The 25,922-nt window shown below is 35.7% G+C and overlaps 1 protein-coding gene across 2 annotated transcripts in view; it reads left to right on the forward strand.

Annotated features, from left to right (window-relative positions):
• Positions 1–25,922, forward strand: part of Shrm (Shroom) — a 631,603-nt gene that overhangs the window by 244,377 nt on the left and 361,304 nt on the right. For both annotated transcript variants that reach the window (XM_067775904.1, XM_067775905.1), the window contains one exon: positions 19,531–19,721. In XM_067775904.1, the coding sequence (XP_067632005.1) occupies positions 19,531–19,721 (191 nt within the window). The remainder of the gene's footprint in view (positions 1–19,530; positions 19,722–25,922) is intronic.

The raw sequence follows: 25,922 nt of genomic DNA on the forward strand, positions 1-25,922 counted from the left end.
GTTTACAACAAAAATAATACAATAAATAGCGCTAGTTAATAAGAGCTCCATCTAGTATAATAATATTGACAGCAACAACAAAAATATCTCTTGCAACAACAACAGAGTGGGAATGAAGATTAGAGTTTAACATTTAGACAAATTGAGGTGAATATGATATGAACATTAAACTAATAAACTATTTAAAATTGTAATTTGGTACAAAATAAGAAAGGCAACTTTGAATAGCCAACATTTACAATACGATGCATATACGGTAAAAAAGATGAACTGAATGGAAAGAATTCGAAAACTCGATCAGATTTAATTGCAATTCTCGTAATATCGACTAACTGAAGCACATTAGTTCATTTTGGTCTGTTTTTTCTTGCTATCTGGCCGTGAACTTGCTGATATTTTTTTTGAATGTAAGCCAAATTAGATTATAGATATTATTTTACTTAATAACCCGATCCTCTGAGGAAAAACCATAACCGAATACAACAGAAAAAAGTAGATTTTGAAAATTATATTGCCCTTATTTTAAGTTAGCAGCTTGAACAACATGTAAGTAAGTTTAAGCTTGGGTAAACCAAACAATTTGGGTTATAGTTCTCAATAGATTTTGCTCAGAACTATGTATAATACCAAGAACCATACTTTCAAAATTACAAAATGATATCAAAGCTTATGATTAACGGCTTGCTTTTCTTTTACTAAATATGGGCGGTGGCAAGCCTACTTTTCAATATTTTACTAAATTTCTATTTTACATTATTGAGTTAATCCACACACCTAGTTTCATCACTTTACCAGCATTTATTAAAGCATTGCCCTATTGTTTCCGATGTTCGAAAATGTCTATATAAAAAAATAAGCGTGATGATTATCTGTATCTGACAACGCTTAATACAAACATATTTTTAATTTAGACACGTTCGTGTACTACATTTTATGGAGGTATCTAAATCAAATCTAAATCTTATATTTATAGGGCACATAAATTTTCAAGTTCCCATGAAAGACTGACCCTTAAGGGCCCATTACTGATACTTAGCATAGACTTGACTTGACTTGGTGTAAACTTGGCAACTTAGCCACAATTATACTCCACTTAGCGCATACAATCTGGCATCATAATCAGTAAATGTCAATTTGTATGACAAAATGTCAAAATGAAATGGAAATAAACAAATGGCATCTCAAAATGTAAACGCCATACATAGAAAATCAAAATTCAACAGACATCTAAGTCAAGTTAAATGTTGCTAAGTTTTGAGTAATCAGTAACATGCAATGTTCATTTAACATAACTGTAAGTAACAGTTCTCAAGTCAAGTCAAGTCTATGCTAAGTATCAGTAATGGGCCCTTTAGTATTCTTGATATATGTATGTATTCTAATATTGCAGGTGTTTGTGTGCTGGTACCAAGTAAAACTTAATGCTTGCATTAATTTAATCCTATGATATTTTCCAAAATTTATATTTCTTATTGCCCATCAAAAGAAATTGTTCAAGTTGAGTATTCATATAAACCCTGGAACCCCTGGCATGTGAAATCAACTATGACATCACTCACGCTACATTTGAACAAGATCATAATCAGATGAACAACAACAAACAACTGAAACAAATGAGTATTCCACGTCATAATGTAACAACATTTTAAATGAATGACAACAATAATATAACAGTGAAAATAATAAGCGAAGCAATAAAACCAACAACAAAAGCAATAATTCAAATACAACAATAATACAGAAGAGTACATAGAGAGAAAACAAGAACATAAAAACAGCAGCTTTATCAAAGTATAGATCCTGGGAAAAGCGACAATTTGTGCCGGAAAGTAGAGTCTGCAACAACAACAACAACAAAAACATTAAAAACGTAATACAGAAATTATGATTACAACAACAGTCTGGCAGTGGCGCTAACAGCATTGTTGCCACATAATGCAATGCATATGTTGTTGTTGATGTTATTGTTGTTGCTGATGTGACTAAGAATTTCGTTGTTTTCTTGAATGCGCACTCCAACTGCAATTCCGTTAGTTCTCACTATTCAAAAGCAATAAAATTCAAGTTTTTGATTGTGATTATTTTTCACTTTTTTTTTACTTTTCCTAACAACACCAACTACTTACTTACTGCTTGCTATATAGCGGTTATTTGTGGCATAGGATAAGAGAGATGCTTGGTGCTTTGTTGGTGGTTGCTGTCTGGGTGTTTTGCTGTGTGCTACTTTTGCCTGCTGTTACCTGGACATTGATGAATGGGAAAAGCGAATAGAGACATTTTTCAAAGAATCGACGACATCAAACAATGCCAAATGGTGAAACGTAGGAAGTTTGCTGTAAAGCGAACAATAAAAACTATCAGACTTAAGCAACAACAGTAAGCAGCAGATGACCTAGAATGTTGCTGGTGGCGTCTAAATATGTTGGTGCTAAATGGCTGCTGACTTTTTTGCTTTTTGTTCTTTGCTTTATAAGATTGTTAGAATAAAATCGCGCCTGACAATTTTTGAACCGTTTGGCACTATTAATTGAGCAATACAACAGTCAATGTTGTTGTTGTTGTTGATGTAACTGTACTTTATCTTGCTAAGTCGGCACAACCTATTATAGAAATGGATGGTGATGTTCCAAAGAGGGACGACCCTAAAGTGCTACTTCCGGATCGATTCGATAAAGGCTATCTATATCAATAGTACTTTCCCTCATCATAACAAAAACCGATATCCATGCTTTTCACTCACAAAATGTTCCCTCCCTTGTACTGATAACCCGATCCGAAAACAAACATATAGTGTTTCGATAACAAAACGATAAATTTTTGATAATATAAAGAATAAAAAATAACACACCGGCAACCCGACGATAAAAAACGATAACTCATCGAATAACTCTGTTATTAGCTGCAAGTTTATAACACTTCAATAACAAATCTTTAGCTCGTAGGACGATAAGACATAAATAACCCGTCCGTATCCCATCGATAACAATCGATAAATCATCGATAACAAACCGTTAACATTTCGATAACAAATGAAATTCCGGGGTCGGTTCCAGCTTTTTGTTTGACGTTTAATCTTTGTTTGCCTTTTTCCTCTTGCTCTCTTTCCATTTATTGTCTTACCTTATCTTCGAACCCGTAACGATAAATATAAGCACCATCTCTGTCATCTAAATAGATATCGACATTGTCATTTAAGTGCTATTTTTCTTCCTTTTCTTTTTTCGTTTCTCCTTCCCCTTTATATATTATCGCTTTGTTTTTCTGCCTCGTCAATTTCCATTAACTGATGTGCTGTCTGATTTCGCTCATATCAACTTAACCACGTACATTGCTCCCACATTACGCTACAGTGTAGTGAGTTCGTTTACGCTTACATTCTGGATTCCGCCATAACGTGTGCAAATTTGTTTATGCATCCAAACCTGTGCTTTTAAATGCAGAAGATTCTACCGCATACGAGAGGGCTGAGATTCAAGTTGACTGCTGGCTGAGTGAATCAAAGCTTGCGTGGTGCTGAGTCATGTGACTTTTATGATATTTTCGTATCGCGTATTGGTTATTAGGGAATTCCCAGAAAAACTAAGATAAAATAACATGAATTTGTAGTTTGTAAAATTGTTGGGCCCATTTCTTAATGAAGGCTGCAATCCATTGGTAACTTCAACAACCAATCAATTCTTCAATAATCAATAAAGTATATGTATTATGTACATATGTTACACATCTCTGAATAGTTAATATTTTTTTGGTAACAACAAAAAAATCAATCCAATCCACAATAAGTAATTGAGGGAAAAGGCGAAACCTCAATTGGAAACCCATTTAAATAGCTAACAAAATTAGATGATCACTTTCGCTTTCATTGACCCTCAGAAGAAAACTGAAACCAATATCAAACAGTTCAAAGCAGGAACATATCTTCACCCATGAACGTAATAACCTTTTTAAATTCGACTGTTAGAGTAATTTCATAGGTGAACCGTAGTTGTCTTTCAGCCAAATTGTAATTGCTGTTATAAAAATTACAGTTATTGTTGTTATTACCTCTATCACTGCCGCTATTATTTACTAACTTTGTTTACTTTTCGAACTCATTTTCTCATATACATAATGAACCGTTGCAATAATAGAGAGTTTGGGAATGATTGAGTCAAAGCGCAACAAAAACAGATTGCGTATATACCAAAGCCATGGGGGTACATGTGAGTGTAAATAGTCGCACAGCTTTACTGTAGCTTTTACAACTATTGGTTGGGGTGGAGTACGTATGTATATATGGGGTATTCCATCCCATTTCGACCAATTTTGAACCCGACCCCTTTAGAATTGGCTGAAAGTTTTTCTTCTTTATCTAGCTTACGAAATACGTTTTTCAGAAGTTTTTCAAATTTTTTCATCGAACTCAAAAAAGTTATGAATTAAAAAAAAAAACACCGTTTTGGTTTTCAAAATGCTATAAATTTTTCAAAAATTGACCGTTTGGGATCTTTTTTTTTTTTAATTTGTTTTTAACTGTACTTTTCGGAAAAAATTCAAAAAAATTTTTAAAGTTTTTTTTTTGTAATTTTTCAGTTTTTCGAGATTTTTCGAATTTCGCCCTTTTTTTTCTCATAAAAACTTCAATCAATTCTGCAATCATCCCCACTAATCCCGGAGTGGGCCGAGAATTTTTTTTTGTTTTTTATTTAATTGAAAAAAAAACTTTAAAATTGTTTTTGTATTTTTTCCGAAAAATACATTTAAAAACATATCTTTAAAAAAAATGATCCCAAACGGTCAATTTTTGAAAAAGTTATAGCATTTTGAAAAAAAACACCGTTTTCCAACTCAAAATAAGTTTTAAATATTTTGAAAAAGCGGTGTTTTTTTTTTTCAAAATGCTATAACTTTTTCAAAAATTGACCGTTTGGGATCATTTTTTTAAATATGTTTTTAAATGTACTTTTCGGAAAAAATACAAAAAAAAATTTTAAAGTTTTTTTTTTTTTTTCAATTAAATAAAAGAAATAAAAAAATTCCCGGCCCACTCCGGGATTAGTGGGGATGATTGCAGAATTGATTGAAGTTTTTTATGAGAAAAAAAAGGGTGAAATTCCAAAAATCTCGAAAAACTGAAAAATTACAAAAAAAAAAAAAAAAACTTTAAAATTTTTTTTGAATTTTTTCCGAAAAGTACTTTTAAAAACAAATTTAAAAAAAAAGGTCCCAAACGGTCAATTTTTGAAAAAGTTATAGCATTTTGAAAACAAAAACGGTGTTTTTTTTTTTAAATTTATAACTTTTTTTGAGTTGGATGAAAAAATTTGAAAAACTTCTGAAAAACGTCTTTCGTAAGCTAGAAAAAGAAGAAAAACTTTCAGCCAATTCTAAAGGGGTCGGGTTCAAAATTGGTCGAAATGGGATGTAATACCCCATATGTATATGTGGTAATTTTTTTGACTAACAAACACTAAACTAATAAGCTTTCCATATTGACTTCTTTTTAAAACGCGTAATTTTTTGATGTTAGAATATTGCTTGGGAGTGATAATTTCACTGAGAGTGAATTATTTGTGCATAGAATTATCATACAACTTCATAAGGGTATGAAGGCTTGTGAATTTTACACACATTTGGCTTAAAACCAAAGAAATTTACTTAAGGATTCAACTTTTTGTAGCCGGCCAACTCGTTTTTCCAAATTAACATTTGTAAACATACATGGATTAAAGTCCAACTAAACAATTAACCATACTTGACAAGTTGCAAGTGTACCCAAACAAACGGGTATCAACGTAAATTTTAAAATCAATTAATTTAATTAAAATATATTGATAACAACGTTAAGATATAAGAATTACATATTATTTGTATGTGTAAAAATTTTCACCCCTGAGGATGCTAAGATGATTTGCGAAACGTCGGGTTGTACTAGTGGAGACTTTTGACTTGCACTACAGCACATAGTGCCTGTAAATAAAGCCTATATTTATACTCAGCGTACTTTGCACACAGAGTATATTAACTTTGGTTGGATAACGGTTAGTTGTACAGTTATAAAGGAATCGCGATAGATAGAGGCTTCCATATATCAAAATTATCAGTATCGAAAAAAAATTTTATTGAGCTATGTCCGTCCGTCCGTCTGCCCGTTAACACGATAACTTAAGTAAATATTGAGATATCGTCACCAAATTTGGTACACGAGCTTATCTGGACCCAGAATAGATTGGTATTGAAAATGAGCGAAATCGCATGATAACCACGCCCACTTTGTATATATATATATATATATATATATAACATTTTGGAAAACACAAAAAATCTGATTATTTAGTAAATAATACACCTAGAATATAGAAATTTTATGTGAGGACTGATATTGAGACTCTTAATAAGAATTTGAACAACATTTTTCAAAATGGGCATGGCGCCGTACGTTTTATGACTAATCAATTTTCTTCGTTTCGAGAGCCATAACTCGAAGAAAAATTAACATATCGTAATGAATTGTGTACACATATTTTCTTTACATCAGAAAATATTTCTAGTAAAAATGGACGGGATCGTTTAAAGACAACGGCAACTTAGATATAAAACAAGTTTAAAAGGGTCGTAGACTAGAATAATAAGCTATAACTTAGCAAAAAGTAGTTTTGAATCAATGGTACTTCACTTATCAAGTTTTATTGTAAGAGGAAATGGGGAGACATTTTTTTTTAAACGGCTGGTGTCACGTGTTATGTGGAAAAGTAATATATCTGAAATGAAATGTGCAATTGAAGCTCACGCAGAGTATATAATGTTCGGTTACACCCGAACTTAGACACCTTTACTTGTTGTTAATTAATTAACTTAAGGATTTGTTTTTTTTTTTCACATTTCTAAGCTAAATTTTAGCACATATAAAGACCATATGGTTAAGTGATCCTTGCAGACACTTCGTTTTGGTCAGCTAATTTTTTCCTGATTGACGCTTCAAGCCCAAGCTGATTAAGATTATTAAGTATTTGATAATATCTTTTATATAGATATTAGCAGACCCGGCAGGCGCTCTAATTTTGGTCTAGCTGTATAATATTTAAGAAGATTTTTCCTCTTACTCCCCCCCCCCCCCCTCCCTCTCGTACCTTTTTGCATCATTTTATTAACTCCTCTCTCTGCGCCTCTTTCCTTCTCTCCGCCTTTTCCATCATTTATTTTCTCTTGAGCTCTATCTCCTTCTTCCATCCACGCTCTATCTATTTCCATCTCTCAATCTTCGTCTAATTCTATCTCTTTCTCGGTCACTTTCTACTTTCCAAGCTTTTCTTCTCTCTTGTTCTTTTTATTCGTCTCCATCCCTTATTCGTAGTCTCAGTCCCAGTACCAGACTCACACTCACACCAAGTACCAGTCCCATTCCCAGTCCCAGTCACAGTGTCAGTCTCAGTCCCAGTCCAAGATGGTTGTATGTATTTTTGAGTGCTGTTTTATTAAAAAAATAATAACAACATTTTGTGTTTTTTTAGTCCTGATGATGGTTTCAGATTGAAAGCGAAATATCGACCAATTATATAAATTATAATACCACAAAATACATGGTGTTTTATTTATCCTTGCGGCCTTAAGCTCAATAATTAACCAGAAAGTTAAGATAAACTTTTAAGGCTATTAACAAAACCCAAAAATAAAAAAAATTAAGGGGTGGGCCAGCCTTGCCATTTTGGGGTCACAAATATAGATAAGATCCGATCCTCAGACCTGCTTGAAATACTCACAAAATTTAATGAGAATCGCTCGAACCGTTTCGATGGAGTTCAATCACAAACACTGCCACACGAGAGTTTCATATAATAGATTGAATCAGCAATGTTTCATTATACCGGAAGCTCACTGAATTTATACTAGAGCAGGCAAATATCGCGACTTTTTAAGAAGTAATGATAAACGCTTACGCTCGTAATTTTCTGCTACATATTGCCGTATATAGCAGCTGCTAGCGAGAGCTTTTGCATTGCATAGCAAATGTGACGGGCTACAACGACATATAGTATTACTTAATTGCAGTACCAATCACTAATTCATAGCTTCATGTTATCGCAAGATAGTTTACCTGTGACCAGAGCTGTGGTACAAAACTTTAATCTTTTTACAAATATGATTGTAATATACGCATGTATTTAGCAGACGAATCTGGCGACTAGGCTCTCATAGAGCTAGTGCGTGAAGTCGGGACCGAGAAGAAGGTTCAATGTAGTCATATTTAATCGCCCTCGTGATAATCAGGTGAGCATTTTAGTGGTGCTTGTTACCACATCGTACCGTAAATTCCCAAACAATTTTAAATAATTCCAGAGATTTACAATAATAGCCTACGGTGGCCAGCGGAACCCCAAATTAACTACATCATGACAGTTTCGGCTACAAATTACACGTTCCCGCCAAAACATCCGAATTATAGTTGTTCGAGGTATTAATACACCACGTGTCCAAGATTATACCAATATATACAGTTCGATGTAATTAAAAACCAAGTCAGACATTTCCGAACTACCTCGCACCAATGTTAAACTCAGGTTCTTCACTGCCGCTCGGCTGCCTTAGTTCATGTTTATTTATTCTCTAACCTTAGTAAAAGTTGAAAGTTTTAAGTGATGGGGCAGCTTACAGCTAACAATGTGACAAGAAGCCTTATTAACGACCGGGCATGCGCTTTTACGCATTATCCACTAGGTGGATATGGAGCATTTACGGCTGCTCGTTTTGCAGATAACAGCCTTTTGTGATTTGTTAGAGATTTTCCACAGGCAGGTTTTTCGATAAAAAAATACTATTTTAACCGGAAAGCGGATAAGGAACACTCCAGCTCGAAACTTGTACTTATTTTTCAAAAGAGAGAGAGAGAGCAGTTGGAAGTAAGGATGGCGGTGAATGTAAGGTAGCGCATATGAGGATGGCGGAAGAGTAAGTAAAATAGAAAAAAATCAGGGGTAGGGGGAGTGAAGACGCCAGGCAACAGTAAGAGGAACTGATGAAAGGACAGATTGACGGAAAAGTAGAAAAAAGAAGTGGGAGGGGAGGAGAGTGTAATGTGTGAAGAAGTGGAAGAAAGAAGGGTGTGAGCTTTAAGGTTTCTTTCAGTTCTTTTGAAACTTGTGCCGGGCTGCTTGAATATTGATATGCCGCAACATATTAGAAGCCGATTGTATGCATCATATAAAAATTTACTACATACTCTGTAATGATGTTGTTTACGACTTAACCCTCATATTTTTTGTTCTTATTATTACCTTGATTTAGAAATTCTATTGTTAACTTCAGTGGATAATCTCAGTACATTTATGCAAGTATATGACCTTTTTGTAAAACAATTTTTACAATAAATGTAAACAAGCATACGAACATAAATGCAACCGTTATAAAAAATACAAATATGTAGCTTTGTCTTAATGGTGTGCTCAATTTATACCTATTATTAAGAATTCATGAGCTTAAGACCGGCTTATAATAATTTCTAAGAGAAAGTCAAAAGAAGGAAAGAAATATTTACCGGCATATTGCGATGGTACCGTTTCGAAAACCGCCACGAATTCATCGTCAGGCAATTTCGTAATATTATCAAAGGTTTCGTGGTTCGAATCTCGATGAAACCTTAAACCTTTGATAACATTACGAAATTGCCTGACGATGAATTCGTGGCGGTTTTCGAAATGGTACCATCGCAATATGCCAGTAAATGTTTCTTTCTCTCTTTTCAGTTTCTCTTAGAAAAAATAATAATTGAATATTCAATTATTATAAGCCAGTGTTCAGCTCATGAATTTTTAATAATAAGTACAAATATGTAGCTACTAAAAAAATGTGAATTTATTACAAACAAAATGACTACAAAATATGTACCAACGTATTATTTGATAACGGATGTACAAAATAGTGCTCTCAACTGAAATGAACTTTAACAGTTTTGCTCCGCTGCCACTACGCTGTCTAAACACTATACTCTAGTGGATCTAGCAGCCGTTCATATAATAACGGCATACGTTGTGGTGCGGTGGTAGGGTACACTCCCTATACACCGAAGATGTGGCTTCAACTCCCGGCTAAAGCAACTTCGAAAATTCAGAAAAAGGTTGTTCCAGTTAGAAGAAAGTTTTTCTAAGCGGGGTTGTCTCTCGGAAGTGACTTGGCAAACACTCCGAGTGTATTTCTGCCATGAAAAGCTTCTTAGTGAAATCGCATCTGCAAGGCAGTTGCCATAAAACAAGTATGTCCCGACCCGTCAAGGAAAAATTAAAAATGAGCAAGATGCAAATAAGATGAGAAGATCGGCCTAAATCTCTTCGGAGCTATATCATGCCTTGTATTTATTTGTTTATTATAATACAAAAAAAAAAAAATTATTATTCATTGATATGCAATTCTACCGATTTGGCACGCTGAGTTCAAGGTTCCCTAACGAACGGTGAATAAGTGATGAATGTCGATCATAGCTCACATTTATTACCTAACTCTTGATCAAGATATTACGTAAGATAACCTCCAACAACAAATAAACTGCATTATGCATGCAATAAAAAAAAAATGCATAAAAAACATAAAGAAATAAAAAACGGTTAATTGCTTAGTACTCTATCAAATAGGCAGATGTGAAGTTCTAATTTGCCGAATACGAGGTGTGGTCATAAAGTTTTTATTTTAGTCCAGACGCTACAAAAATATAATTTTTGATGAAAAGCTTAAAATTAAAACAAAAAAGTTTTACACGTACCGTCTTTTTAAACTTATTTGATCTATATTATAAACTATGAGAAGAGGAACAGAATTTTTAATATCCTTCGGGTTTACATTTTAGTCCAGAAATTTAAGAATTGGAAATTTTCTGGATTAAGTTTAACCAATGTTTCAAACCAAATCCAGTTTATGAGCTCGTTTTGTTTTAAACTTTGGAAGATCTGCAAAAAGCTGAAACCAAAAAAATTAAGGTCATATGTACATATATGTAGGCTAACACGTTTAAGGTTTAAACCAAATATTTTAATCATGTAATGTGCTTTATAGTACGCTTAGTTTTAAGCGTGGGGTGTCATTTACAAAACACAAACATATTTTAACGAGTTTTGGGATATTCCGATTATTTATACACCTTCTGCTAACGTTCGAATCGCTGAACTGTTGAATAAATCACTCCAATATTCAGTATTGCAAACCGGTCTTTATTTAGATTACTTTGGGAGTAGTACAATTATACTTCACCTCACAACTAATACCGTGTTTAAAGCAAACTGATTACTGATTCCTCAGATTGTGCTGCTTTTATACTCTGAGTTTTCTCGTTCATCCATATCTCCTAAGGTCTAGTGATTTCGCGGCCAGTTGTATCTGTGGTTACCAGCTATATTTATTATTATTATTATTATTATTATTATTATTGGTATTAATAAGTCATTGGACATGTATATTTGTAGTTTATGCTTTTCTACTAGTCATATGCGTGTGTATCTGTGAGTAACAACTTCGGCTGATGACTACATGTGTGTGTGAGATATCTCTTTACTTCGAGCTGCTAGTTATGTGTGTGCATGAACATAAGTTTGGCTTCCACCTGTATTTGTGTTCTGATTATTTACTAACAGCATGGTGATGCTAATATTCGTCACAATATATTCCTCAGTATCCCCTTAAAGATGGCAGAGAAGAGCAAAATATATTTGGAAGTAAACTGTAGCAACTTAAGTAGACTGCCACCTGAAAAGAAAGCTACCGAAAGAGTTGGAGATTCTTTAGAAGCAACTGAAAGAAATTTTTAAGTTAGCAAAAGTCGAAGCGCCCAGAAGTTCTCTCATAAGTATAAGGAACTGTTGTGGTCTTTAAACGAAAAATTGACCGAGAAAACAAAATATAAAATAAATACTCTAGTGAAAGGGCAATGTTAAAAAAAGTTGCATTTCTGGGGTAAAAAAGTGCAGGCACTGATAAAAAGGAGAGCAGGACTGGTCACTTGGTAGTAAAGAGTCCCTCGAGGCACTAATTAACGACCAAGTTTTAGGCAAGATCGATAGTGCGGTGAAGATCTTCTCCAAGTTTAAAATGCAGTGCGCTGATGGTTTATTCCTTGCCATGATACAAATGTCGAATAGAGCGGTCGTGCAATGAAGACTGAACCACGTGCCGCATTCTTGCAAAACTGCTCGTCTTATTTTCGTGTCATGCTTTTGAAAAATGCATCTCTAGCTGTGCCGTTCCGTATACGTTCTTCATAAACTAGCAAGGACACATTTAGAAACTCCTGTAATAATCTGGTTCTGCTACTCCCTATATTAAAGTTTGCTTCTAACATTTGTGGAAATATGTTTAAGGCTAGCGTAAACAACCTGAAAATGTATTCATGACAATTTTTCAATCCTATGTCCCATTTTCTGCTAAGCTCTAAAAATACCTTATTGTTTCTTCCCTGCAAAAAATCGTGCGATTAATTCCTAAGAAGAGCGGTCTGTGATTGAACCTTTTTGTCCACATTTGGGTATAGTCGATCCCCTCTAGTGTATTTGGCACCAGTCAGTTTGACATTTGTGTAGCCAATTGAAAAAAAGAGAAACAGCAACGAAAGAATAAAATAAAAAGATTAAATGTAATTTTTGAAAAATATGAACCTCTATACCGAACCTAAAATACTAGGACCATATTTTCGTGATATTTGTTTTGTTCTTATTATTCTACAACACCAATACGAAAAAAATTAAGAATATTTTATTAGAGTTTCAAAAATCATAAAATCCGTAAGAAATTCCGTACGGGTAGAAAGAGGACTTATTTGATAGTACCCGTAGGCAAACAAAAGAGGCTTGTATGACTGTGGCTTTAGAGGTACGAAGAGAATATGTCCGACACTACACATATGGATACAAAAAGAGCCTGTCGGACACTTCCCATACGGGTACAAAGAGGAAGTATCGAACAGTATAGAAAAGATCTGTCCGACAGTACCCGTAGCGACACAAAGATGGCGTGTCGAACAGTACCCAAAGCGGTACAAAGAGGAAGTGCCGAATATCACAAAAAGGATATGTCCGACTGTTCCCGTAGGGGTATAAAGAGGACCAGTCCGACACTACCCTTTCAGGCATAAACAGGTACAACTGGTCTCTCCATAGGACATGCTCAAACAAAAGGTTCCACTCCAACCCATATAAAGAGATCAGAACTTACTATAGTCGCATACTCCATTGCGACTCGTCCCGGATTCATCCTAGACTTGACACTTTTTTTCCAGGGTTGTTTTTAGCTGCAATAACACTCATTGAAATTTAGTGGAGTGTTGCCGTCATAAAAGTTCTTATCCGTACAGGAATCCGGTACGCTCCGATTTAAGTACCTTAAGATAAAACCACACTGTCGAGGAAGCGATTGCCAGTTCCCCCACCTCGTAGCTTCATACCAACATATAAATATTTTTTATTATTATAACAACATTTTTTCCTCTATTTCTTCACACTTGATTGCTTGATTGCGGTATCTGCACTCTGACTGAGATTTTAGCATCGGAACCGGTGATATTCAGAAGCAGTTGAAAAAAGAGCTTGCCATTGGGCATCACTAAAGAGCTGATTGCTTTGTGGTGGTAATTGCACTCAGTATGAATATGAACTGCCTCAGCAATCCCTGCTGCTGCTGTTACCTCGACGACAGCTGACGACGCGCTGAAATGCATGACAAATTGCTATCATTTCAGTGTTTAATATACCGTTTCGTTACTTTACACTTACCTCTTGCTTTACTTTCATTGCACGTTTATTGTTATTTTTCCGTTGTTGTTTTCTTGCTTCATTTCCTTCAATAGCTTTTCTTTTGCTAGGTCAAGGGTCTGTCAGAAATACTTGCCATTGGTACCATCATTATGGTTATTCATATGCCGAGGAAGTAACTTTGGCTGTTGTTCCACATTTTGCATTTTGTACTATAACTTGCCGTTAATTTGTTGCACCAGCATGATGCAACATTGTGCTTTCTGTAAATAGCAGCTGTGGCTAAAGAAAATATCTTTTTTATGTTGCAACATCTTATACTGAGGAGGTGTTTGTTTTTGTAGTTGTGTTTGTGTAGTTGCATAAGTACCTTCATAACTTTGCTTTTGAAATGCACTTCACGTGGTCAACAATTAAAATCATCATCATGGATGTGCCCGATAATGCAATCACCATGTCGCTGCTCATTAACGTTCAATAAAAGGGGGATTTCTTCACAGCGGTATGTTAATATAGATACGTAATAATCGAAGCATATCATTAGTAAAGTATACACGGTTAATAAAAAGCGGTCTAAACAAATAAATAAATACATTTATATGGGAAGCGCAACAAAGTTATATCCATGGCTGGGTCTTCTCATTGTAAAAGGTTTAGAGCTCAGATTCAGCCAGAAAACTCAATCATTTATACATTTACTTTATATACTTCCCATAAAACTGAAATATTTTACTGACTTTATGTGAAATGCTTTTTCGGATCTCTCGTCATTTCGACCCCATTTTAGGCCCTTAATTAACACGAAACTGTATAATAAAAATTAAATAAATGTTAAGCGCGATAACCTACGAAAAAATTTAAAGCCGAGCTTCTCTTCCAATTTGCGTCGTGCCCCTTTTAGTTTTTCCCACAAATTGGCAGGACGATACCTACTTGTTTAATGTCGACTCCGTCCTAGGCGAAAGTTTATGGGATCCCGGGGATACCTATTGCATTTTCATGGCAAATGTTGCATCCTTTTTATTCTTCGCACATTTTTCGAAAAAATCCAGAAATAAAAGTTAGATTCGGACTTTTATTTTTTAAAGAGAAATAAAAGTCCGCCCTCTAACTATGGAACAACTCATCCAAATGAAACAAATTTTTTACCAAATGGTTCCTCTAAATGCCTAGATTTGAGACCTTTATATTCCATACCCTCTATCAGCAAACACACAGTTTTTCAGGATAGTCAAATATCTGTTTTGGCAGCTTTATTGTAAATTGCCAATAATAATAAGAAGTACCCCAATGGATGATAAATAATACCGTTCCGTTGTGTATTCAAATCAGTTTTTTACTCTAAACTCAGTTAAGTTTAGTTTAAAAGTCAAGTTATTTCCCCAAAAGTAACAATAGAACTTATTGCAGTTTAAAGTAATTTCTTTTTTTGATTTAGCGTTTACATTGAATAGTTGGTAAAGTGCTAGATCTCTATATCGCAGGTCATGGTGTTTGTTCTTAAGGCAGTTATTATTAAAAACGTAAACTGCTGACGGACAGACAGATGGACCTAGCTCAATCGAAATAATTTTTGACACTGATAATATTGATATACGGGAGTTTATGCCTATATCAACCCTATTACACCATTCCACCCCAACACTATGCGATTAAAGCTATTATTTCCTATGCTGAAATATAGCTGAGCATGAAAACGTATGCTGAAAGATAGTTTTGCTGTTTGAAAAAACATTTTTGCTGATAGAGGAATTTTCAAAATCAAAACTAATACCATTAATGTCATATATGAAAGGTGAGTTAGATATCATTTTACCATCTAAAACTCAGTTTCGCAAAATTGCTGATGGAGGGCTTAAATATAAGCCGACGATATGGTCATTCGAAAGTTTTTATTAGTAATACCAGAAATTTGTCACAGAAAAACTAAAACCAACTCTCCTAGTCCTATACTTATTATTTTTTTTTTTTCCATAGTAAACTTGCACCTGTTTTTTCGCCATAAAACTTGATCCAATTGAGATATTGGGTCAACATTTGATAGAACGCTTTCTGTTGGTACAAGAAGGATCCTGTATGTAAAAGAAAATCATCTCATTTCAAGTAATGATTATTTCGGTGTTTTTTCCCCTTCTCCTATTTCTTCTCTTTCATTCCTCTCTTTCGCCTTTTTTTGTCTCTTAATCTCCCCAGATCTTTTGCATTCTTAGCTTAGAAGCGTATCTTTTAGATTTACCTACACTTCTTTACCGTCCTTTTTTTATTCCTTTTCGAGTTCCTAACCCTCTTCTTATTTTCTTCTTTAGCCGAACCATCTTCCTTTTTCCACCTTCATGCCTTCCATTCTTTTCTATATCCTCCTTCCCTCCAGCTCCTTTTTCAACATTGAACAGGCATTATGGTCAGGTGAGCGCAGCTGTGAACGACCAGATGATAAACTAGTATATCTTACCTTTAAACCTTTACAATGGAATGATGAAGAAAAATGGACCGAAGCATCTATAAAATAAGCCAACATAAGAAAAATCAAATAATCATCTTTCATGTTGTTGCAGTTTTTTTTTTTTTTTTTTTGTTTTTTTTTTTTTGTTTTTTGTCAACAATTATTGCTGTAAGCTGATGCAGCTTTTCATGTCTTAAGGTATTTACAAAAAATGTCAAGTACGCACATAACCGTTTATGCGGCAGAAGAAATAATAAAACAGAGCAAATAGTGAGTTTACGAGCTGACTATTGTCGTCTGAGGCTGCAACACCAGCGGCTACAGTTAAGCTTTTTGAACAACAAAAACCATTCTCAATTGAACAGCCAACTCAGCTGACCATCCAGCAAAGACCTTCATAAAACTGTTGTTGGCATCTAGCAATAGCAACAAGCAGAACAACTGCAATGCATTCTAAGCAGCTTTCGGTATTTGGCTGCAACATTAATATTCTCGCTTAAGTTGTTGCCACCATCATGGCCTTTAATTGTAGTGTTATGATGCAATTGTACTTTGCTATCTCTTGTGGCATTTACAGTTGTTGTTGTTCTAATCGTACCATAAATTGCGTGTTATTCCAACTAAATCAACGCAATAAGTATTGACATTGTCACCAACGCGCACAATTTCTTCGACTCATGACACTCATTGCAGGAACACCTTCTGCTTCATCATTTAGTACATATTTACAACATCCCTATATACATACATTTGAATTAGTTAGCTTTGGCAAATATTTGTAATTGTTGGTGTAAATAGTTAACAACCATTGCCGCTAATGCTGTTACAGATGTTGATTTTCCTCTTCACCTTTTATACCCCGTTGCAAAGCTGGTAAGAATTTAGCCAATCGTTTTTCTTGAAAGTGGACAATCCACAGGGGCATTATAGGAACCAGAAAAGGTTAAATTAAGTACACGATGTTGGGAGTAGGAATTAACTTTGGCTTTCTTTCCGGTTCAGTTTAAAATTGGCAATGATCAGAGCAAAAAAAGTTTTTTGGTCCCGTTTGTGACAATCTTTGTAGTTTAAAATCAAATGTACGTGCATGTGAGGCTTATAGGATCGTATATGTCCGATTTGAATTACTTCAAATGGACTGGATATATTCAGAGTCGTAACAGGATGGCCAATTCGAAAAATTATCAGTAGATTTGACTGTGCCCACACTAATAAAAAAAAAGAAACTCTCTGCACATTTGACCAGACCCATAACGTGTATTTACTTTGATGTGCTGAGCCCGAATCCGCGTTCCAAATTTTTAAGTAAACTACTGAACAAATGATAATCGGAAAAGTGGTGCTATGCTCAGTAGTGAGTGTGTGACTCTGAAAGCTGTCAAAAGTTCTGAAATTTTCAGGTAAGCTTTATCTTGTGACAAACATAGATTATATAAAATTTTGGAAAAATTAGATCCAAGTTTCTTATAATTCCGATACTTCCACTAGTAACAAGAGCGGTAGGGTGAGGAAGAACAACAATAGAAGAAAGAATGAGCAGAAGAGTAGAAGGAAAATACCATCAAGTCAAAATGACAGCCGATACTAAACAGGAAGCTTTCCTAGAATATTGAAGACAACGACTTTCTTTTATTAATAATCTTCCCTTGGGTATTGAACTTTATTTAAGCTGATAGTCTTTAAGTGAATAGAATTATTGAGTGCAATAGATATGGGTAGACTTCTGCCGGACATGAATCGCACCCCGGTAATAACACCCTCCGGTACTAACCCGCCTGTCGCGAAAACAATTTTCTGTACCCTTCGAATACCCGGGTCTATCCCGTTACCCTGGAAGGGTAGTCATAAGGTTAAACGTGTTTATTCGAGTGTGCAGTGACGGCTGAGGTGAACCTTTAGTGCACTGGCGCCTCTGGTTATAACTTGAATTAAAAAATTGGCTTGAACGCGATCAGTATATATGGTCTTCGTAGCATAGATAACTGGCATTAAGAAAAAGGCAGAACAAGTTAATGCAAAATGGATCACGATTCAATTCAACGCGGTCTGGGTAGATATCTAATTTTGTGCGGTAGGCAAAGCATTGTCGCATGCAGGCGAAGTTCTTATGCTCACAAAGGAACGGCTATACATTACAACTAACCTTACCAAGGTATTCTCTTATTGTTTTAAAAAAACAACTATACATTTTTGTTTTGCAGATACTAATGTGACCGACCCTAAAACCTGTTTTAACTATGCGAATATTCAATGACACTTAGTTACATCTGTGGTGTCCTTAAAAAAACCAGTTAACTAAACAAAAATTGAATTCCACCCCAAATACTCCTATTATCTCTCTGAAAAGAAATTGTAAAATATGCTAAGGCTCATCGTATGGTTTCCCATTGGCTAATGCCCCTATGAAGGGCCAATATCAGATTAAGTGATTAAGTGAGTGATAAGTACGTAAAATTCGAATGCGTGTTTGCGATTTTTTCAAATAAAACATAGGTATAATATCTAACAGGATCACCTGTCGAACAACATACAGCAAATGATCAGGAGAACTTTCCATTCGAGGAAATTAATTGACGATATTTAAAAAAATTGTCACTGTCACCTGGGTCCTAGAAAATTGCTAGTATTTGCCAAAAGGACGGAGTTATTTTAAAACATATGTCCTAGCGCATGATTGGGGTTCTTCCGTTTGGTCATCAAGCAAATTCTGGTAACACTATGGACACATTGGGTCTATGTGAGGTCTTTATTGAACGACCAGTTCAACCTAACCTAAATGCTCACCTGCCTTTTCTGGTCCCTTTTCGCGCAATCGCAATGTATAAGCCCAATACCATAGTTTTTTCCGCATTTCTCTATATTCTGTATTTTCCTCCTTGAGACGGGAATGTACAACAGGGTGTATGATACTTTAACATTCTTACTTGTTCTAATTCATTTCGTTTATTTATTTCCAACACGCATTTTTATTAATATTTGTTGTTCTTACAACAACATTATCGATCAGCAATAAGTAGAATGCAGTAGATGGCGAATCGTACCAATAGAATGCGACGTACGCGCGGACGGACATAAAAATGCCCAGACGTTGTACAATAAAAATCCAGTTAGTCGGTTAACTGCTTGTTGCTGCCACTTTAGTTTATAAGTGCTACGTGCAACATCGTGTTATACTAGTATAAATATTGCTATAGGTGTATTGCGTGTGTACTATTAGAGTACGTATAGTCATACGTACCTAATAAATTGCCACTAACGAACTCAATCAATCTTCAAACCTCTCACATGCACTTATTTCTTCCATACATATACACGCTCATTGCAATAGCCATGTAACTAATTCTTTATCTTCCTCTTTTTTTTTTTTTATTTGCCCATTTACAGGATGACATGAGCGATCAGTGCAGCCTCACACAGGCTGGCCTCGAGGAATACAACATACGCGCCTCATCCTATTATGATCAACCAGCAATGTTGTTTCATCATCAAAAGCAATCTTCGTATGCACAATCGGAGGGTTATCACAGTTATGTCTCCAGTTCGGATTCCAGTTCAGCCACGCCATTCCTGGACAGGTGAGTTTTCAAGCTACATTAAATGTTTATATATATGTGTGCGTGTTAATATATTCATGGGTGTATATAGGTGGAGAAGATAAAAACGGGGGTCATTACCCCCACTATACTTAGGTTGTATTAGCCTACGTGGCTGATCTGATAGTTATTGTATGGAAAGTATTGCAAATTTAGCTTACATAATTAGCCCTTCGTCAGAGGGTTATCGAGCCTATAATACATATATTCATTGTATATTAGTCATGTCTATTGTATGACACGGGAGTGGGGAAACTTTAAAAGATAGCTGTGCCCAACTTCCCGAACGATTGAAAGTTATTCTTTGAAAGATAACTAGCAATATCCTTCTTCTTCTTCTTTTTGTTCTTGTACCAATACGGAGACATCCTGAAGTTTTCAGAAAGTTTTATCGGTATTGATCATCTTTTTCCGGATATTGGTCCGGTACGTTTCGGAAAGTAGCGCTATTGAGGTACTATGACTACGCTAATCCTTGCAGCTCGTCGAATCTCCTCTTACTATTGAAGTACTTGGGGTCGCAAGACACTCGCCTTCTCCCCCATGATGTCGAGGTTTCCCCACATCAGTTAATTTCCCCTTATACTTCAGGAAGCGTTTTTCATGTTATTACAACAAAAATATTGCCTTAATTCTAAACATAGGCGATGTGTACGGAACTTGTGATGGTGATTTTAATCGCTCTTATAACAGTCATGAGCTAACGTGATTTTACTGAAAGCCCTTATATTTGGTGCGATTATCATATGGCTTTTAGAGATATAATTATAACACAGTTGGTTTTCTTATTGAATATACGTCGTAATAGGATATAATGAGAATCAGTCAGTCTTACCGCAGATAGAAAGTACAGTCCCCTCCTCCAACATGATTTAATCAAAAACAGCAAGGTTTCTCAATATTTCCCGGTACTGGTTCTCCATGTATAGCAATATTAAAATCCACGAACTTACCATGGACAAAAAGGTTATTTTTCTAGATCTCAGTTGCGTTATCATAAGTTTCCTTAAAGAGTCACTCCGTCTTCCCGACTCTGCAGTATCCTCCATGATAAATTTCTGAGTATTAAGAGAGGATGTACGCTGCTGCCGGAGGACTCAGTAAGAGGGAGTGAGGTATGCAGGTAGCCAAGCAGCACTCATGCCCCTTAACTATCCTGAAACCTGCAAGATAACCAAACAAACGTTGTTCGATTTCGATAGTTGGAGAACAAAAAACCTGCTTAATAGGTCTAGAAAAGAAATCTTTAGGATAACTGCCACAATCACGGGACTCTGGCCGCTTGGCTACATGCTGAGAGAATTTGCCATCGTTTGCTGAAGCTACGAACAGAAGTGCGGTTAGCAGGGACAAGAAGCGCTAGAACACCATAGGTTTCGCTTAATGTGTCTTGCTTCTAACTTATCCAACTTCGCAGACTCTTAAATATGGGATTATATTCCTCGTCAGATAGCGAATGCCTTCTAAGCAATTAGTTATTGTACAAAAAGCAGTGGCACGGCACCTGACATATTTAGGTTTCTATATTTAGAAAAGTAATCACAGAGGTTCAAGGGTCCCGTAGGCCCATGTGCCACAATCTGATCAACTCAAAAAAATAATTTAATTTATTTAACATCTTTCATCCAACTCCTGCTGTAAAATTCCTACCCCACCCTTAGGTCAAACCTAAATACGCTCATGCCTTAAGATGCATACTCTCAGATAGCGCTGCTCGCATTTGGTTAGATGCTTGATTACTTCTTGTTGTTGTTATTGTTTAATGCCGTTTACTTTTCTATTGGCCGTTGGCTGTTGGCTCTTAGCCGTTGTTGACCGTTTGTCATTTGTCGTTTTGCGCATTTTAGTTTATTTTAGGATCATTGAGGTTGTTTAGTTGCATGTTTAGTAATTTGTTGCACGTTCTTTATGTAGACAAGCTAGGCGTCTGCCAATGTTCAGCATTCATATTCGCAGCAACAAGTTGGGTTGAGTTGGATTGAATTAGATATTGGTTGTATGGAATGTGACAATTTGCACTATTAGCAGATTACAAGGCATCTACGCTGAATAAAATCTCAGGTATGCTGCTTTCAATTGGATGGGTCAGTATGATTGGAATAAAAATCGTTTTCCATAAGATCCTCGTACATGTTAGGGTGTTAAGGTTTGATGAATGTTAAATTATGACCACAAGAACGACGATCCAACAATCCGTGCTATTAACCGCAGAATCAGCCTGATTAATATCGTGTATATCATTCTATTCAGCGTACTATGCAAAAGTATAGCTTCATATCCTTCAGAAGAGAATCGACACTCAACATCTTCTTGTCGACTTCGAAGTAGCATTTAACAGCGTGAATAGAAGTTTCTTGTATGTTGCTATGTCTGAATTTAAGTTCCCTGCAAAGTCAATAAAACTTTGCCAAACGACGTCAAGCGACACTATCAGCTCTCTTAGTAATGGAAAGGACCTCTACGAGAAAGTTAAAATCAAACGATGCTTTAGACAAGGTGATCCCTTTAATTATTCTTTTATTTTTTATTTAACTCTTCTTATTTTTGCCGAGTCATTGATGGGCAGTGGTTTGTCAAGTGTCGAGATCTAAACTGTTCAGCTACAGAAGAAATATCATCAGCTGAGTGTAAAACTAAATTAATAGAATAGAAAAAACATATATAGCATTAAGTATTAAGAGAGATAAGAACAGTATTTTTTATTGAAAAAGGGGAGTAGATCAGTGCGTATGAGTGAGAGTTGCAATCGTGGCGCAAACACCGGAAAGGTTCGTTGAGTTCAAAATTAATTATACATTGTTTTAAAAGGAGAGGATTGTAGTGTCTCGTAGTTCGAGAGGAAACACTAAAGCTCAATTCGTTCAGAAGAAATGAAATCGATCCAATCAGTAGTTTTGTCATATCTCTGAAAAAAAAATGCGATTAGTCTAGGATGAATCCAAGATGAGTCGCAAAGGAATATGCGAATATAGCCAGTTCTGATCTCTTTGTATGGGTTGGAGTGATCCCTTTTGTTTGAGCCAGTCCTATGAAGAGACCAATTGTACCTGTTTATGCCTGAACGGGTAGTGTCGGACTGGTCTTCTTTATACTCCTACGGGTAATGTCGGACAGATCCTTTTTGTACTGTTCGACACTTCCTTTTTGTACCCCTTTGGGTACTGTTCGACGCGTCCTCTTTGTACCCCTGCGGGTACTGTCGGACAGATTATCTTTGCTCGCCTATGGGTACTGTCGGACAAGTCCTCTCCCTTCTCGTACGGGAATTCTTACGTATTTTAAAATTTTTTTAAATTTAATACAATACTCTAAATTTTTTTAGTATTGGTGTTGTACAATAATAAAAAATATTCTAAATCTATTCAATCACATTTAATCTTTTTATTTTATTAATTTCGTTGCTGTTTGTTTTTTATTGTTTTTTTTTTTTTTTTCAATTGGCTACATAAATATCAAACTGACTGATGCCAAATATACCCAAAAGGGACTAGAGGGGATCAATTATACCCCAATGTGGACAAAAGAGATCAATCGCAGACCGCTCTCCTTAGGGATTAATCGCACGATGTTTTTCAGGGATATATTACTAGCATGAATTGGAAGATTGATAAGCTTTAATCGATTAGTATAAGGTGGAAGATTACATAAAGAGTCCCATTGAAAATTCCTTAAGGCAAATAGTAAAAACTGTTTGTATTGATTCGAGCCTGTCTATATGGACTTGCATATGCGGATTCCAGACTATTGATCCATACTCTAATATCGGTCTAATGTTGTGAAGAGGGTTTTCGCAGCGCAAGTGTAGTTAAACTCGTTTGGCCGCCTTTTCACAAATGCTAAAACATCTTTAACTTTATTCAGAGTAACAGTGGCATTTATATAAGAGTTGAAACTAAGTTTGCAGCTCATTATAACTCCACAAAAACATTAACAGTTTCAAGGTTCATACGATTTCTTTAATAAAATTCTAGAGAAGATAATTCTTGCAGCACAACTAAACCTTGATGGCACAATCTATGATTAGAACACGTCATTGTTGAAGGATAGAAATTCGAGACTGTGGATAACTTGGTCTATCTGGGATCAGCATTAACAGCGAAAATAAAACGAAAATCAAAGATTAGGAATTAAGCGGAGAATAACTCTTACCAAAGAGAAAAGTTCTTCGAAGGATTTGTGGACCTCTACGCGTTGGCGATGGCGAGTACCGAAGAAGATCTAATGATGAACTGTACGAGCAGATGAAGAGGGAAGGACCAGGTTTAAAACGATTTAAACTCCCTTGGTGTGACCAATTGGCGCCAGTTAGCAGAACTAGGAAGCGACTGGCGGGCCTTGTTGGACGGCCATAACCGTTTAAACGGTGAAGCGCCAATTAAGTAAGAAGTAACTCTTGCCAATAAGTGTTACCTTGGACTGCGTAGGCAATTGGAAAATCTTGTTATACCTTTCCCGATATACGGCTCGGAATCATGAGCAGGGTCGAGAGAACATGAGATTATGAGGATATGACGATGACTTGAATGAGCTTTACGCAGTTATAAGGATAATTATTAGGCCTCGATGCACTGCAACCTTTATTTAGATCTATTGTCCTTTGATATGAAGATAGTGCAAAAAATGGAAGAAAATGCTACGGATCAGAAAGTACTTCAATCGAAACAGCAGTTTGGAAGCAAAGGAAGAAGGAGACGTCTACTGAATTTGAGAAGGCAGGTGGAGGAAGACTTATCGCGAAACGCGGAATAGCTGGCGTGACTTGATACAAAATGGCCAAATTCGCTAATCAACGATGATGATGTTGACATAATTGAATCGTAGCACAATATCAGCCTGCAGATAACAGACCTTCTTTATCACGCACTAACAGCTGAAGTGAATAAAGTATGCTTTGGTTTTTGTTGCTTTTGTGGTGTTAGCTCTAAGAACTTTCCCTAAAAGTTAAGAGAGTAATGCGAATTTGGGCAGTCCTGTTTCGAATTTGTATCCGGTACTGGCATCTACTGGACGGGCTCGGCAAAAATAAATGGGAATAAGTAGTGTTCAAAGCATGGGTGGTCAAAAAATAGAAGTGATTGTTCCTTGGCATACGCAATGATAGCACAAGTATGCTATGGAACGCGAAGTCCTGGTCTAAAGATTTGGACAAGATAAATGAACAATACTCAGGTTGTTAAATCAAAACTGTTAACTTCCGTTTGGCTTTTACTGATAAGTAAATCAGTCGTACCGACTTCTAGACTCATGCAGTGTCTATTAGGCGGAGGTCTACGCCATAGAGAGAGCAACAAATCTGATGCAGTATAGGGCCGTCTAAGACACTATTGTAACGATTTTTTCGACAGCTAAGCCGTCTTTGAAGCATTAGAATCCAAATTAATGAAGTCAAATATCGTGCGGAGGTGTTGAGCTTCGCTAGCGTTTATAGCGCATGGCAATAGCTCCCATTGCTAGGTCCCTGAGTACAGCAATATTGAATGGAATTAGTTTGCAGATAAGAGGACCAGGAAAGGTTCCGATTGGTTACAGACGAGGCGAACAACTCCTTGCGTTCCTGCTGGGTTATTTTTATATGAAAATCGAGGAAATTTGGATTATTGCTCTAAAAAACATAATGGAGCTAAAAATCACTATTGCTAAAACCAGGCAAGCGTAGCCACCTCGTTAGAATATGGCAGTAAATCTAAAATGGAGAAAAAACAAAATCCGAAAAACCCAATATTAAAATGAAGGCTTTGATAATTTATTTTAATAATTTCGGAAAAATTTAAACAACATGAGACATCAGGACGGACAAGGCGACAAATGTTTCGATTGTAATTTGTAAATCTCTTCAAAGCCTTTTCTCTCGGTAGACGAATTTGAACCCGCACTCCTACGATGGTTGAGTTGTTGCAAAGGCTTTGAAGTTTATAACAAAGAGTTTTACAAATTGCTTAATCCAATGAATGGTTTTCAAATTTAAACTCAAATTTTTAACCGTGTGCCATCGTCTTCTGTAGAATAATATTTCATAAACAAGTATTTAGAATATTAAACTAACGCATAAGAGCTAAAACATTTTCAACATATTTCCTATAATTGCATTTACTGGTTTCATAGGAAGTGCTTACTTGCAACATTGCCACTAAACGCATTTCAAGTACAAGTTTACTTTTAAATAAAAACTAAAAACAGAAGACG

The sequence above is a fragment of the Eurosta solidaginis genome, chromosome 3 (genome assembly GCF_040869045.1).
Source record: "Eurosta solidaginis isolate ZX-2024a chromosome 3, ASM4086904v1, whole genome shotgun sequence".
Classification (NCBI taxonomy): domain Eukaryota; kingdom Metazoa; phylum Arthropoda; class Insecta; order Diptera; family Tephritidae; genus Eurosta; species Eurosta solidaginis.